This window comes from Acanthopagrus latus, chromosome 12, assembly GCF_904848185.1.
Source record: "Acanthopagrus latus isolate v.2019 chromosome 12, fAcaLat1.1, whole genome shotgun sequence".
NCBI lineage: Eukaryota > Metazoa > Chordata > Actinopteri > Spariformes > Sparidae > Acanthopagrus > Acanthopagrus latus.
Genome location: NC_051050.1, coordinates 21212217 through 21228294, shown reverse-complemented (window position 1 = coordinate 21228294; position 16078 = coordinate 21212217). Strand labels below are relative to the sequence as shown.

The 16078-nt window shown below is 42.5% G+C and overlaps 2 protein-coding genes across 2 annotated transcripts; one reads left to right on the top strand and one right to left on the bottom strand.

Annotated features, from left to right (window-relative positions):
• gas1b (growth arrest-specific 1b) lies at positions 1-2380 on the top strand. Its single transcript, XM_037118352.1, has one exon. The coding sequence runs from the start codon at positions 659-661 to the stop codon at positions 1433-1435; it is 777 nt and encodes a 258-aa protein (XP_036974247.1). The 5' UTR covers positions 1-658; the 3' UTR covers positions 1436-2380.
• An 8449-nt stretch (positions 2381-10829) lies between these two features.
• On the bottom strand, positions 10830-16078 carry c9 (complement component 9). The gene is made up of 11 exons (XM_037117135.1): positions 16005-16078; positions 15797-15887; positions 14385-14535; positions 14153-14297; positions 13717-13855; positions 13417-13638; positions 13073-13313; positions 12866-12985; positions 12214-12389; positions 11481-11715; positions 10830-11378 (listed from the first exon to the last, which is right to left on the bottom strand). Exons 1-11 carry the CDS (start codon positions 16076-16078, stop codon positions 11221-11223), a joined length of 1752 nt encoding a protein of 583 aa, XP_036973030.1. The 3' UTR covers positions 10830-11220.

Sequence of the window (16078 nt, the reverse complement as noted above, 5' to 3'; positions counted from 1 at the left end):
TAAAAACAATAATAACTGTGATCTCCTAAAACACAAATGACTTCATATACATCTTCGTAATGAGGTAATGAGTAGAACGTTTCTTTCACCACAGTTTTAAAAACAGTAGCGTGCGTCACCGCCAAGTGGTGACGACAGAATCACAGCAGTTTATCGGACCAATCGGAAGCGGCCGTTTCAGTAACCTAATCAGCCCATCAGCACGCAGCCCTCATCACAGAGCCGCTGCTGGCCGAGTGGATGCTGGTGGAGAAGAGAAGGCGGATGAGTGAGTCCAGGAGCGAGGATACATCGTATCAGAAATCAGGAAACTGGTGTTTAATGCGTTGTTTTGCGGGTGTGTTAGAGGTTATCCGCACTTTTCATCCTCTTTGCGCGTCCTGAACGAGCGACACACGCTCACGTGAAAGCCTGCAAACACTGTGGACTGTGGAGAGCTGGAAAGTTTTGGACGCACGTTGGAAGTTTTTTCTTCCTTGTTTTTTCATCCCAACATGATCGGCTCGTTAATGACACCCTCGATGAGCTGTGGCATGTTTTCTGGCGCCTCGCTGGCTTCAAGTCCCCGTCCTGGTTTAACGTGGTTCTGACGCAAGCTTGAAGGAATCACAGAAGCCCCGATGAAGACTCACATTTTTAAGATTCATTCTCCCTGGAAATGGCAAGCCGTGCCATATTGATGGAGCGGGCAGCGGTTCTGATAAGCAGTGTGTTGATCCTAATTATCGGCTTGTGTGTCGGATCTCCTAACCACAGCCGTCGGCTGGTCTGCTGGAAAGCCATCCTGAAGTGCCACGGAGAGCCGGAGTGCCATTACGCGTACGACCAGTACCTTTACGCCTGCGCTTCTGTCATCAATGGGGGTCGTAAGAAGTGTCCCAGCCACTGCATATCCTCTCTCATTCAGCTCAATCTGACCCAAAGCGGTCCGGCTCTGGAGGACTGCGACTGCGCAGCGGACCCGGTGTGCAGGGGCACCAAACGGGCCATCGAGCCGTGCCTGCCGCGGACCCGCACCATGGGCTGCACCGAGGCCCGGCGGCAGTGCGAGGCGGACATGCCCTGCAGCTCTGCCATGAAGGATTACTTGTACCACTGCAGGAAACTCTTCGGAGGGGAGAGGTGCTCGGAGGGGTGCCTCAAGGTGATCGCCAACATGCGCTCCATCCCGAAAGCGCAACAGCTGGACACGTGCGTGTGCGACGGCACGGAGAGGAACATTTGCGAGTTTGTAAAAGTCAGCATGAAGACCCTCTGCTCGGATCCCAGCGATGGGTTCGCGGGAAGCGGCTTCTCGGACACCGAGGACGACACTGATGACGACCCCAACGGGGCGGTGGATTATCCGTACGCGGAGAGCTCGAGTGACTCCAAACCTGGTCAGGCTGTGATGAATGTCCTGACCACCATTTTGGTTTTAACCAGATTGATCTGAAAAAAAAGGGGGAAAAAAAAGAAAAAGGAACACTGCTGCCATGAACACCAGAAATCCACTCAGCAGCCATTCTGGACGATTCAGCTCTAAAAACTGGCACAAATTAGCACAATTCAAGACATTTTCTGTTTGCTAATCACGTCAAAACTGTGTGTATCAGATCAATTATGTTTCAGTTACACTTTCAGAAATGTTGAGATCGTGCTGAAGAATCCTGTATACAGATACATTGTACAGTATATTGTATAAACTTGTTTTTTTTGTTTGTCAAAGTATTTGTTTATGAGATGAGATTTGCACTGTATGAGTAGGTGAGTCACACTATTTTACTGCGTTATGACCACAGAGGAGGAGAAATGTTCTCTCTAAAAGTGCCTACAAGTCTTTTTTTTTTTTCCAAAATATATATATCCTCACCATGATGTGACCATATCAGAGGCGTGCTGTGAAAGCACAGCAGTTTTTCTTTTACCAGCCTTACAGAGACTTTTTTTTTCCTTCCCACAACCCCTTCATTAGAGAAACCAAAGTTGATGTTTGAAGCCGCTGTGATGTGTCTTAACTCCCACAGGCCAGATACCTGCAACAAGAAAAAGCTCTTAAAGAGCGAAACACTTGACTTTGTAAACATGGATGTTTGCCCAAGGTATCAAGTGTTAACTCTGGAAAAAACAACAAAAAACTGTTCAAACAGACGGGGGAAAGGTGAACTCTTCCTCCTCTCTCGGGGGGGATTTGCAGCACAAATGGAGCAAAGAGGCGTCGGGTCAGTTTGTTTATCCTCGCCACATGTGTTTGTTAGAAGTCTTCAGAAAGACACACTGAGAAAAACAAAAAACGATGTCTGGGTGAGTGGAGGTATGAAGTGGCCACTATGAACACACACCTCTGAATGTACATGCACGTGAAATCAATAAATAAGAGTTTTACAGTGAGTCTTGTCAATGTCGTGTGGCTCTGTCTCCAACTTTTTGTCTTTTTTTGAAAGATTTAGGCTTCATGAAAGAGTTGAAAGTCATGTTGGATCACCCAGTTCTCATTTAGTTTAATCACAGTGCAATACATTAGTTGTATGAGCGTTAACCTAAATGTTTTCCTACTCAACAGTGTTGTTAAAAGTGCCCAAAAGTCATGCTCGAGTAAGAGTAAAGATTAAGAGTTCAGGTATTACTTTGGAGAAAGTGAAAGTCACTCATACAATTAGTACAAAAAGTCTGATTTCAAATGTACTTGAGTATCAAAAGTCATTTTCTGGCAATACATATCTTAAAAAGTAATTCTAAAAGTACAATGAACAGCTAAACATATGTATATAACTGTGTTACCAAACTGGCTGATTATCACGTCCAATATTCAGTGATTGTTGGAAGCGGTTTTATTTTTGTTAATCTGATTGTCTTTATAAAGATGTAACTATGAAAATGTGCTAGTTCATCTCAGAACAGCATTTAAGCAGTAACTAAATTTCTTAATTGAATGTAGTAGATTAAAAAGTAGAATATTTGCCACAGTACCTCAAAACTGTTGTGAAAGTGTTTGAGTAAATGAACTCAGTTACATTCCATCACTGGTCGCAATCTAGTCACAGTTCCTCCGCCATGATACGGAAGTCTTACCTGCAGTATCCTTTCCAAGATGAAAGACGTTTAATAATTAAAATAACCTTATTGACTCATTTATAACCTGTTTAAAAGGTACGACAAATAATTCAATTTGTATGATGTTCGTTGATTTTCAGAGACATAAACGTAGTCAAACAAACCATAAAAGCTTAGTTCAGGTTCTCTTTGTAAGAAAGTTGATTTATGACAAACCCTGACGCTTTGGGATTGTCGGTCAGTTCGGGCAACATCCCAAAGCATCATTCTCTTCCTGTCACTCTTAAAGAGTGAAATATGAAAGCCAGATACAAAAAAAAACTAAACTGAAAACATGAAATGAAAACAGACAAGTCATCCAAGACATCATGTCTCAAATCAAGTCAAGAGTATTTTAATTCTAAGACTGGGTCGGGTCTCAAGTCATTAGCAAATCAGTGACTTGTCCATATTTAACAATTTGTAGCAATTCACATTTAGTAATACATTTTTTTAATTTGCCATTTGTGAGCACATGAAAATGGAGACCTTGTCCGTCTTTCTCGTTTGTCTATACAAGCTAATGGACGATGTGTTTTAAGCTGTCTGATGCTGCTGGACTGTGGATTTCTTTCGGGTCAGATTGTCCTCGACAGTCCAAAGGATGTGACTTCATGCACGTACTGGAGTATCTTTCTCAGCTACGCTAACGGAGAGCAACAGTAGCTGAGGTTGTTTTAGAAATATTGAGTCTGTGAAAATAAAGTACACGAGAAGATTTGTTTAGGTTGTGATCAAATCACTCAAACCGATGGATTTTCCGAAAGCATTTTATGTAATTATTCACAGAACACACAGTCGTTTTGACAACTTGATGGTTGTTTGAATACTTTCATAGAGGCCAGATTTATTTTATGTGCCGTCACGCGTGTAAACATCTGGGGGAAAAGGGTCCGCACCCAAAATATTTTCTCTTTTGTCAAAACTGTTCTGGCATTTTTTTGATTGAGATGCATAATTGAAGTCATAACGTTGATTACAGAAAAGTTTATTGACCTTGAAAACAATCCTAACAATGAATTTTGACAGTTTAAAGCTCAGCAGACTCGCTTTTACTGTTGTCAATCATGCAGCACATGTCTCGAGGGGTGATGGCAGAAAGAAAAATGAGCCACAGATGAACTCACAGTTTGTTGTTTTTTCTGTAGAGGACACTGTGCTGCGGCTTATCAGGCTTTTATTTTTTTTTGCTTTCTAACTTCAGTGTATCAAGCGATCTTTAATCAGTAAATAGCAGCGATGGTGCATGTGTCTGTTTACATGCCTGAGACTCGTGTTGTGGGTCCGTCAGCCACTTACAAAAAAAAGAAGAAAAAAAAGCCAGCGTCCCCTCCTTCACTTGCGATAATGGGCCTTGAAACCATTGAGGGCAGCCATGTTGCTTTTCAGGGAGAAGAGACGGGCCCTCCAAGCCCATTGATTGGAGGAGAAGTCGAGTGGCACCTCTATTATGCGAGACGCAAAATACACAATGGCGCGGCGGCACAATGCAGGGGGGCACTTCATTCACTCTTTTTTTTTTTTTCTCTCTCTCTGTCACCCCCTTTTCAGGGAGTGGGGGGAGCATGAGGAGACAGATATCCCCGGAGAAGACAGAGGAGTTATGTGAGAAAGTTCGGCTTTACTGCTCATAATCAAACTCCTGCTGAGACCTCCATTTGCGCCTCAGTCCTCTCACTATCAGATGTGTCTTCGTCTTCTCTCTGACCCAGCGAGGATAATTTTATCCTAGCTTGGTCATAAGAAATGACTTAACTCTGAAAAACACAAGCTATGATTAGGTTTTAAACTGTTCTTTTTTAAAGAAAAAAACAATGTAATAAATCCAGCAATGGCAGCGCTTGTTAAAAAATACCAACAGAGTGATGTGGTGGAGGCATTACTTTAAGGCCCTTTTGTTGTGAGAAGCAAAAACCTGCCACTGTCACTTTAAGAAAGCAGCCCCCCCCCCCCCACCACCACCCACTCCAACCATTAATAATTGTAATGCCTTTTTATTATTGTTGAGGATAATGAAGGGATGAGAGTCATAGAGGGGCCCCAGACCGTACTTTGCCCTGAAATGTTTTCAATTAACTTTTGGCACCAGAGGAAAAATAGGAATGTAAGTGTGTTTTTTTCCCATGCCAAAGCAGAAAAGAGTCGACGGGGGCCTTTGGTGCAGAGGACCAGAACATCATTAAAATTGCTTCATCATAACTCAAACTGTTGCTCGGAAGAACAACCTCCCCTCTGCCCCGCCCTGCCCCGAGGCCTTCGCCCTCCTGGTTACACTAAGGAAAAGAAAACAGGCAGCCTGACGTTTGTGGACGATATTCACTCACAGCAGTGATGTATTTTTTTCTCATATCATTATTTCTTTTGCCACAATGTGTATATTATACGTCATTATATTATGCATGTGGAAGAACATCAGAAAATACAATATAAGCGCGTGTTCGTGAAGAGTTCGATGTCAGTTTAGGACAGCGGCAGTGAGACATCTCCCTCCCTCTTCTAGTCTCAGTGGAACTTTACACAACATTTCAAAAAGCTGCTCGGCCGCCAGACTGACTTTTTTTTTTTTTTTTTTTTTTCTGTCCAGCCTATTTTGAAACTCCTGGACTAAGGCGAACTGTTTCTAATTCAGTGTCCGCCTCATGTGGACCCGGAGCGAGATGGAATCAAAAATAGTTTGAAACAGGGAAAGATGGGAAAACCTTTTCGAGAGAGCTGCTGAATGGACCTTGTGGCGAGATTGTTTTCTCAACTTATATTAAAAGTGCAGCTCTCCTCCCCGTGAGAACGAGTTCACGGCAGTACAGCGGAGCGTCTGGTGAACACGGCAGGCCGAACGTTTACTTTTACGCATATAGCAGGCTAACAATCTAATTAATACTGCCAGTGTCATGACCATATAATCTCCAACAAGCTGCTAAAGCGATTAATTGATTCACAGTTGACAATTTCAAGACATCCCCTCAGGCTCAACAAGTTTGTCATAAGCATTTTTTCTCTTTCTCACATCTTTAACAGCTTAAAAAATGTCCCCAAATATTTGTGAATGAGAATAATATTTTTGTTTTACAGCTGTACAATATCTGAACTTTAACCTAACTGCTGAAGGGAAAAAAAAACAAAACACATTTCCATTGCAACAACTTCCGTTGCAAGTCAGAAGTAGGAATTTCCGAGTCAGTATGTCCAACTTCCAGTCTAAAAGTGTTTCAGTACTGCCGTCTCTCTATCTGGGGCACAATTTTACCATGAACTTGTCAAACTGTGATGTTCTGCCCTTGAGCAACTGCTTTGGATGGCAGGAGCCCGCCGGTCAAATCAGCAATAACACGCAATGTGATACGCCTTCTTAGACTTTCAAAATAAAGCTTGCTGACAGTTCACATATGATTTGAGTTTGGTTAGGTAAAGGAAAATATCACGTTATCTCAAGTTATCTCATTAAAGGACATTAAATGACTTTGGTAACATAACTTAATAACATTTCCCTCTTAATTCTTGGTCACAAACGGGACGGGAAAGTCCGGAAGAATGGCCCATCCAATCACCTCGACCACCACCTGACTTGGACTTTGTTGCACTAGAGGGGCGCTTTGAGAAATGATGCTCCAGAGGTAACTACACTGTCAAAATTAGAAGCTCAAGACCACGAGTTGGGAGTGAGGACAGACTGCTATCAGCCAATGCTAAATGGAGTCGTTGGCCTTAAAAAAGTTGCAGACCCGGTTATGTAATCTCTATAACTTTGACAGAACAGCGATCACTTTGACACTGTTGCTGAATTTCCTGTCACTTTCCAAAACAACTATTAAAGTGTCAACCGGTGAGATGTTAAAACACAGTTAAACATCAGCTGTAGAGCTGTTTTGAAGTCAGCAAACCCATTTAGTAATGTCGGTAATGTAACACAACAAGGTTAGCTGGCAGTAGCTGCTATAAGCTACAGACAGTGTCAGTATATCTGAGAACACTGAATTAAACAAGGGTGAGTTTTAATGCTTGTGAATCCAACTTTGACTGTCTAAAAAGGAGGTCTGCATCATTATCTTTTTCAAAACTCTTACACGTTGCGAGATTTAAGTTGCTTTTCCAAATTCGACCAAAAATAAACAAACTTAGGCCAAAGCAGAGTGAAGTGAATAAACCCCAGTGACCCACGGTAATTGGAGGTTAGGGGGTGGACTTGAGGAAGGCAGTACCCCGGGCTTTTAGAGAGGTGGGAAAGGTGGAGGAGGGGTTGATTTATGATTGAGGGTGAATGGGGGGGAAGGGTCCGGTATGGGAGAGGGGGCTGCGCTGGGTTGAATGTCAGGGATTTCAAGCCGCCGTGAATTATGATGCAAAGAGGGAATATCTAATCAGCCAATCGGAGAGGTTTCCTCTATCTGCCCCTGCCTGTATATGAATTGTCCCCTTTAGTTGCCTCCCCTGATTTCCCTCCTGCAGCCCAGCTAAAGAGCAGTGGTGCAAGGTTTTTAGGGGAGTGAGAGGAGAACAGGAGGAGTCGGCGGGGGGGGGAACACAAAACATAGCTGACAAGGGGCATAACTTCATTTCCACGGTGCTGGGACAGCTGTGTGGAGTAATCTGCCGTAGCAGCCCTCTAAAACTTCAATGCCTTTAGTGACCCAGGGAAGTGGGGAGGGGGCCCGACTCCAACTGTGTCCAGGCGTTTAGGAGTGTGAGGGGGCTCCTTTCACACCCTTCTAAGGGCTTTTGTTAAAAAAAAAAATATCCCTTACCTCCTTTTGCACTGAAAAGCACGGACTATATGTTTATGAGATGAGGCAACAATGGCTCACGTTTTGAAAGCAAACCTTAGAATTAATTTTCTAGCTTTTGTAGCGTGCAAAGTGAAGGATTGTGGGATTTAAGGGAAGTTTTTGTGAAGTAAAAAATGAACTGCGTGTTCTCTGTTTACTAACATTTTCGCTTTTTGTCTTGAAAACTAGCTTGATAAGCTTTTAAAAAAGTAAGTAGAATACCTTTAATGTTTGAAGCAAGATTCTACTCAGAGCATAAAGTGCAAAATGTTTTGGTTAGAATTGATCTTAGATTGCAGATTTTCCCTTTGGATATCTCTGACATTCACACTGAATATGTCTATAATTGTAAAAGTTTTTAAAAGTCCTCATTTAAGCTTTAAATTCCCAACTGTTACTCAGTTTATAGTAATAGTGAATATTAGTAAAAGAAGGAAAAAAAAGAGAAAAATTGGGCAGTCTATCGATGAGGAGGGGTTCATTATTTTGTGCTAACGGTTCTGTTGAAGACTGAAGAAAGAACAAAACATTTTCGACTAAGATAATGGCCCGAGGCTGGGTAGCTGTCCGCAGTGAATGGGGTCTCCCCGGAGCTCAATAAGGTCCCAAAGTTTTACTCCATTATGCTGACATCCTAAAGGCCACGGGGTACCACCCCCAGCGGTTACCTCTCAAGTATGCATTCATCACCCCACCGCTACACACACACACACACACACACACACACACACACACACACACACACACACACTCCTCTCTATTTAAGTGATGACAGGAGGCAATATTCACAGAAAGCCTACTGTGAGCGGAAGAAGAAGTAATAAATAAAGCGAGCCCAGAAGGCCCAAAGCTGCTCAGGTCATTTAAAACAAATCCGCTGCACAAGTCCTACACTTTATTTGAGACTGACGTTCAGATGTTGAAGCCATTGTTCACTGGTTTTGTTTCCTTCCTCGTGCCTCGTCAAAATCTTACTTAAAACTTTAACATGTGGAGAAACAATACTGCCGCATGTGAACCGGACACTTTCATCCGGAAACCGGCTTTTTTCATATTGGTATCAGAATTTCCACGTCATACAAGTGGGTTTTTATTCTTGCGTGAGAGCACAACACAGCATATTAAATCACTTGTGTGAATCACATACATGTTTATATGACTGGCTTTCTGTAAAAGGTTTTAAAAATGATTTGGGGCTCACAATAAGCTATTTTTCTTTGTTCTGTGTTTGACATGTTCCCCAAGAATTCCCTCCTGAAAAGGTCTCATCTAAACGAGGCTGAAGGAAATACTGACTGTAAGCAACTTTTTTTTTTCTTTCTAGGTGTGTGCACATTCATCAAGACTGTGCAAGACTGTAGACTGTAGCAGTACTCTCACCGCTGTTTGCTTAACAAGGCCCTCTCTGACACAAGGATCTTCAGTCATGCTTGAATTGTTGAGGCTGAATGACTGCACTGTGAGTTTTTAATCCAGGAGCAAACATGGGAATCAAAGGCTGTTAAGCTAAGCAAACAAGACAGTCAACCCTTTTTGCCAATTTTGAGACCAAACAGCCTGATATTTGGCCTTTCTCCATCTCTTTGACTGCACAAAGTACGGATGGAGCCAACGTGTCTGAAAAGTGTGTCACACATGCATTCTTTCTAATGGCCAGAAGGGGGCGACTCCACCAGTCTCAAAAAGAGGCCAGGTTTGTATACAATCTTATGAGACGATGACCCAACTACTCACTTGATTCATGAAACGGTTTCCTGATGAGTTCATGGTCTCGATCACTACATAGCATGATAGTCATTTTTTAAGTTATGGTTCCATTTAGAGTGAAAATAGATGATAAAGTAGGGTTTACTTTAATATGTGGCTACCATAAGATGGTGTCCTCAGGTTCTCACTCAGATCCAGTCAGGATATCTTCCACAGCTCCACCCTCTCATCCAAATACGGCCTATTCAGACACCGAGATGGCGACAGCAGCAATGCCAAACTCGAGGCTTCAAAACGGTCGCCCGAAAAAACCAATGGATGGCGTCACAGGGGTTTTATACTTGACTTTTCCATGTGAATACACAACGTAGACTTTGTATTTTCATTCTTTGGAGGTCTTAAAGTTGCTTGAGGGCAGTTAAACAGAGAACGACACCATTTTGGCCACTGTTTGGGTTGAAAACTGAAGTGAAAACAGCATTAAACTTGGGGAAAAAAGATTCATTAAGAGTTATTAAAAGACTTATTTCACAGTCGACTCAATTGTAGGATTTTTTCCCCCTCACGTGTTAACCGTAAGAGAAATACAGTTTATTGGAAGCAGATGTACACAGTTTGTATTTGATGATTTTTTTTTTCTTTCCCCCAGCACGATCTGCATTGGTACTGACGGACAGCCTCGTCTCCAGTGTGAAGAAAATGCTGCGTATACCACTGCTGCTCTTGTTCCCACTTGAGTTCTAACTTTACTGAAGCACCCTCAACAGAAAACCAAACTTAAAAGTTACAGGACAGGTCGAACATGAGGCTTCAGGAACTGTTAACGTCAGCCCAGAAAACTAGAATGCATATATAACACCGTCCTTTACGTCGTGTTTATGTCCAACACCTTAATCTCTAGCTGTCCTCTGTCAGGTCTGTCTCTCTCCGTCCTGCTTCCACTCATCTGGTTCTCATTTGCACGGCACAGCCAGCTGGAATGTGTCCGTGCTTTTAAAGATGAGTTATTTGCCCATTAATACATACTTCGGCGCAACACTATTTTAAGCCAACCAAAGTGGAGGGCGAGTGTTGTTTGTAGTCGAGAAATCCAAAGTTCTTTTGGATGGAAAAGTTAAGACTGATTAATGATTAAATAGGTCACGCTCTTTTATTCTGTCCTGCAGGCGCTGCGGGCTGCGAAAGACAACACGGACCTTTTCGACTGGAACGGGGTTTTTTCGAGAAGCTGCTTTTAATAACATGTACTGTATCACAATGGAAATGAAAATAACATGCAGGGATCAGATACTTAGGTCAGCAAAGCGAACAGCGGGGGACCGTGGCACCACATCTTTATTAAAATAACAGACATGCTGTGTTTGATACTTTGCTTTGGTTTTCGTTTCATTTGTTGGAGACTTTGGTACAACGGCTCCTCCTTTCTACTAAATCTATGACACAATCGATGCTTTACACTCAAATTCCACATAGTCAAATCACAAAAATGTGCCCAAAATAATCTATTAACAGTTTTATGACGTGCATTATCTGTTATCAAACTCAAGATGGCTCTGATCTCCTAACTTAGCATGCAAAACCAAATATGTGCATGACTTTAAATCTTTTGATTCTTGTTTTTTAGTTGCACATAGGTGTGTTTGATAGATACAGGTTGGTAGTTGAATGATCATTTATCTGCCTAGCAGTATTCTTGGCTTGTTCTGCTTCCTCTGCACGCAGCTCCAACAAGCCCGTCCGTATTGCAGTCGCGTATCCTGGAGCGCGTCCCCCCCGTGCAGCTGGACCAGCCAGACCAGCAGGACCAGTTACCTTCCTGCTCAACAGTCGGTCTCGCACCTGCAAAAAAAACATCGTCCAAATTTTTACACAATGAGGAAAAGCTTTGGCCTTGTTGTGGATGTTGGGACTTACCTCACACGTCTCCACTGTCAATCTTACCTCCGGTTCGTGTTTTGTCGCCTTTGAAGTTCTGGCAGCTCAGGCCTTCGAACAGGTTAGTACACATGCAGATACACTTTCCGTCCAGCAGGGTGAGAGTGCCGCCGTTATGACATGGCTTACACTTGCACAAGTTATACTCTGCCACGTAGTCTGCTGTGGCCTGCCTCAGGTTAGAGATCCTGGCGTTAGCGTCCTGCATGTCCAGTGGAATTAGCGTATAGATGGGCTGTGGCTGTCAGAAACAACAGAATGTGTACGACGTTTCACTCTCCGGTATATGATAACAGAACAATTATATCACATCATTTTTCACTTACAACAAGACTAAAGCTAACCTGTCGCCCCGACGCTTTCAGATGCTCTTTTTGCCACTCTGGGCAGACACAGTGAGTAAAAATGGTACTCGTCTTGGGGAATCAACTCATGGCTCGGCTTCAACTGTTTGAGAACGTGACGACGGCTGTCCAAAATGTCTTAGGCTTAAATCATACAGTATATCTGACTTAAACATGAAAGCTTTGACCTGCAGGTGGCAGGATCAACAAAGTCAATAGAATCCTCTGCACACCATGAATGTCTCTGCAAAATGTGCTAAAATATTTTTTGAAATATTTAAGTCTGGACCAAAGTTGACTGCTGATAGAGAGTTTGGCACATCCATGCTTCCAAAAAAACATCACAGTGCAACACCTTTAATTATGTTGTCACAGCTTCTCTGTTCAAGTCCTACCTCACTTTTTATCAGTGCCGGGGCGTCAGCGATGGTCCGAGCCCAGTTCCGGTACGTATCGACGTCCATCACTCCGTCTTTATTCAGTTTTGCCCTCATAGTAGCAGCACCTTCTAGAGTACCTCCTCTGACTGACGTCATCACCTTGTCCACCACTGCTTTTCCTTCGCGTTCATCTGTGTAGCAACAAGGTGCAATGTTTTAGAGACTTCCCAAATAGATGCATTCATATCACTCATCACATCACAGTATCTTTGCAGTCTATTCTAATACAGTTCTGTAGCCCTTACGCTCTCTTTTGTAATGTTTTCCTTGAAGAGCTACAGGGGAAGGATACCTGTTCACTTTACTGTTTGACAGTATCGGACGATAACAAGAGAAAGGGCATAAATAACTTATAAAATATCAACCCATGTGCTGGACACATTTCCTTGAGCCTGGAAGTGAGCACACTTGATGTAATCAAATGATAACGTTCAGAGGAATATGGCCGCTGTGTGACTATTGTCAGTGTCTTACAAAGTAGTCGTGCCATGAGGGAATTGTTTGATGGCCAGTATGGGGAGGAGGAATGATTGTTATTGTATTAAGATAGACGTGCACCTATCCTTTAAAACAAGCAGTGTGATCGGGTGAGACGGGGAAAGCTTACCAGTGAATTTGTTTGTTACGTCATCGCAGTTTTCAGGTTTCACGTGTCCGCCAGTTTCGCCGGCAATATCTACTGTGATGCCTATTTTGACGCATTCTTGAACATGTCTCTCTGTGATATCTGCAAGAGTTGCGAAGAACAGAAGGTGAGCGCACAGAAAACTTTTTGAGAATGACAAGAAGCGTTTTTTGAGGGCGCCACACGTACTCTTCTCTTTGATGGTGTCCTGGTTGAGAACGTAGATCAGCTCATATTCACCGCCAGACAACCCGTTTTTGGTGTAGTGCGTGCCGTAGTCCTCCAGGAAGGCAAAGTAAATACCCTTCTCGTACTCCAGAGGCAACGACTTGACATGCTCCAGAAATTCCTCAGCCACCTGGAGCTCGCGGGAGCGCAGCCTGTAGGTGCTCAGCTCCACCCTGCCCAACACCCGCATGAAGCTCTTGTTCTGAGTGCGCAGGAGAGAAGAGACGGTAAAGAAACACACAAAAGATTTCTGCAGTGAGCTGTGATCTGTGCCTAAATCGCAACGTGAATTACTTGACGTTTACCTTGATGGTGGTGTACTCTGAGAACTCCTTAATCATCGTTTTCTTCTCGTATTCAACCCCTGCCTCCACAGACGAAGCCTTCTCAGACATGGATTCCTCAGTTTTACTAAATTTGAAGGAAAGTCCGGCGTCGACTTTAAAACTCATCTCTTTCAATATTTCCCTCAGGAGGCTGTGTGTGTCCTCATAGATCTCTCGAGAAGTGGTTTCTTCCACACGAGTCTGGAGAGGCGCGAAGACAAAGCGTTAAGGGATGAACAGAATTTTTTTTTAGAGTCCTCTGTTTGAAATAGGGCTAACCTCGTATCTGAACACACCGACGTTCCAGGGGGTCCTTTCCATATTCCCATTGTTCGGATTCCTGACGCGGTCACACTTCCCGTTGAAGAAATCGTTGTAGAAGGGGTTCATTCGAGGAGCTGAGCCCAAGATGTTGATTCTGGTGCATGGACACAGTGGACGCTTTTAAGACGATATACAGTAGTACGCATATTTAGCTGAAACTCAAAGACTTGAAAAGTACTTTAGTATCGACAAATTGGATTACCTCATAATTTCCAAGTACAGAAAATTAGTTCATTTCAAGTTGTTAAAAGGTTTTAGTTGCTACTTGTCAAGTATAGTCACAATAAATGTGATGATGTGCCGTCCTGATTTGAGTGCTCGCTACTGTAACATAAAGCCACCATTTTACTTTCATATCATTTAATCTTTAATTACAGAAATCCCCTTTTACCCATATCCTGCTGTCCTGCTTTGCTCATTGATGTCCAGTGCTACTGTTGTAGCACAGGGTTTTCGCTGAGTCACACAGTCCTCATCGGATCCGTCTTCGCAGTCATAGTCCCCGTTGCACATTAATCTCCTTTTGATGCAGTAACCTGTGCAGAGATGGGTGTTAAACTTAAAAGGCTTAAGATAATAAAGGGGTGAGTGTCCTGCAGGGAAATTAAAAAAAAAGAAACTACCTGACTCGCACTGGAACTCTGAGTCGGCGCACGCAGGAGGAGGCGGTCGATCACATGTTGCATTTGTTTGGCAGGACTCGCTCTGCCCTATCGGCTCAGTGCAGGCCTGGCCGCCAAACTGGCCGAACACTTCTACACTTCGGGAACGCCTCTGAGGGTCACAGATGAAAACACAATGTAACACATATACACTCTTTTTACAAAGGCAGGCAACGATAACAACAGAGAGTAGAGTCAATTAAAAACAGGGTTCGAATTCAAACTGCTTGACAGATATATTAGTAAAAGAAATTAATGAAATACAAATCATTGTATGATTGTCACAGACCTTTCATAAAACGTTAAAAGGAACATTTAGATATTGGATTTTATCTACACACAAGATATGTTTGATTGATTATATTAATTTAAACTAATGAGCTAGTTAGTAGCTAATAAAATCATCTTTTATCTGATTCATTTCAATATGTAGGAATGATGTTCTTATTCATTTTAAATAATATGACAAATGTACAAGCAGAGGCAGCGAGCGCAGATAGCAGTTAAAGCTACTCTGGTATGCTAAAGTTAGCCAGCTTTTAGAGGCTTTGGGTGCTACTTTTGTCCATCATAAGGATTAGATTTAGCTTCTGCTCTATTAATGGTAGTCCAGAAGGAAGTGAATTGCTTATTAGAGCATCAATATAGTAAAATGATTAACCAACTTTTTCATGTTAGCTTATGTTTTCAAAAATTAGCTTAGCTTAGGCTATGTTACCAGATAGCCATAACTAGTCAGAGTGCAGTTCTTGCAGTTTGGCGTTTACTTCTTTTTTTTTTTAGATGTATATTTTTAACCCAAAACTGAAAAGTTTGTGTGACATTACTTTCAGTTTTAACTCAATTTTGTTCAAATGTGTTAGCAATTAAATACTGGGTGCATTAGCCTATACTGGCAGTTAGTTAAGTTAAGCAAGCTCTCAGGATCTAGTGTTATCTACTTTTGTTCTTTGTTACCATTAGATTTAGATGTTTCAGTCATAGGATAGGAGAAAATGGCTAAATTAATTTTCCTCTTTTTCCTGTAAGCTAAGTTCAGGAAATTAGTTAGCTAAGGCTACGTTAACAGCTGGCCGTAACTAGCCAGAGTGCAGATCTGGTTTTTACCTCTGTTTTCTATACCTTACTACTTTAGACTTCGTCCTGTGGCTATTTTTTCTGCCCTGAATTGAAAATGTTGTATGACACAATACATGTTTGATGAAGAGATGTAAGGATGTGAGATTTTGGTCATATTTAGACCTAAATGTGGCCTAGTTAGGCCAAGACTACTACATTTCAGCTTCTTCGTTGAATGGTAACATGATTAGACTAAGTTGAAAATAAAGTTTTGCAATGGCGTTGAATTAAATTTATATTCAGTAGTGACTCACTCGGGAGTTTGTGCAAGGATCACATGAACGCCACTCGGTCCATCGGCCCCAAGCACAGTCTACTGGTGGTGGATCAGGAAGGTCCACAGCCCTGAAATACACACAGGCCTATTAAATAATACAACTCTTCGTATCATATAAAATCTGCGGTAAGTGAATATAAACAACGCCCTTGCCGCTGTTTAAATGAAATAGGATATATACATACATTCCTTCTCCAAAAAGCAGCAAAGTTAGACACAGGGCACTGAAGCCCAGCTGGAGAGCAACCTCAATCCTCAT

Bases quoted from the DNA above. Each gene is read 5' to 3' on its own strand.
- gas1b (XM_037118352.1), top strand. From the start codon at position 659: ATGGCAAGCCGTGCCATATTGATGGAGCGGGCAGCGGTTCTGATAAGC.
- c9 (XM_037117135.1), bottom strand. From the start codon at position 16,078: ATGAGGATTGAGGTTGCTCTCCAGCTGGGCTTCAGTGCCCTGTGTCTA. The intron at 15,888-16,004 runs GTATGTATATAT...TGTGTATTTCAG, and splicing joins CTGCTTTTTGGAGAAGGAAT to GGCTGTGGACCTTCCTGATC. The intron at 14,536-15,796 runs GTGAGTCACTAC...TGTGACCCTCAG, and splicing joins ATCCTTGCACAAACTCCCGA to AGGCGTTCCCGAAGTGTAGA.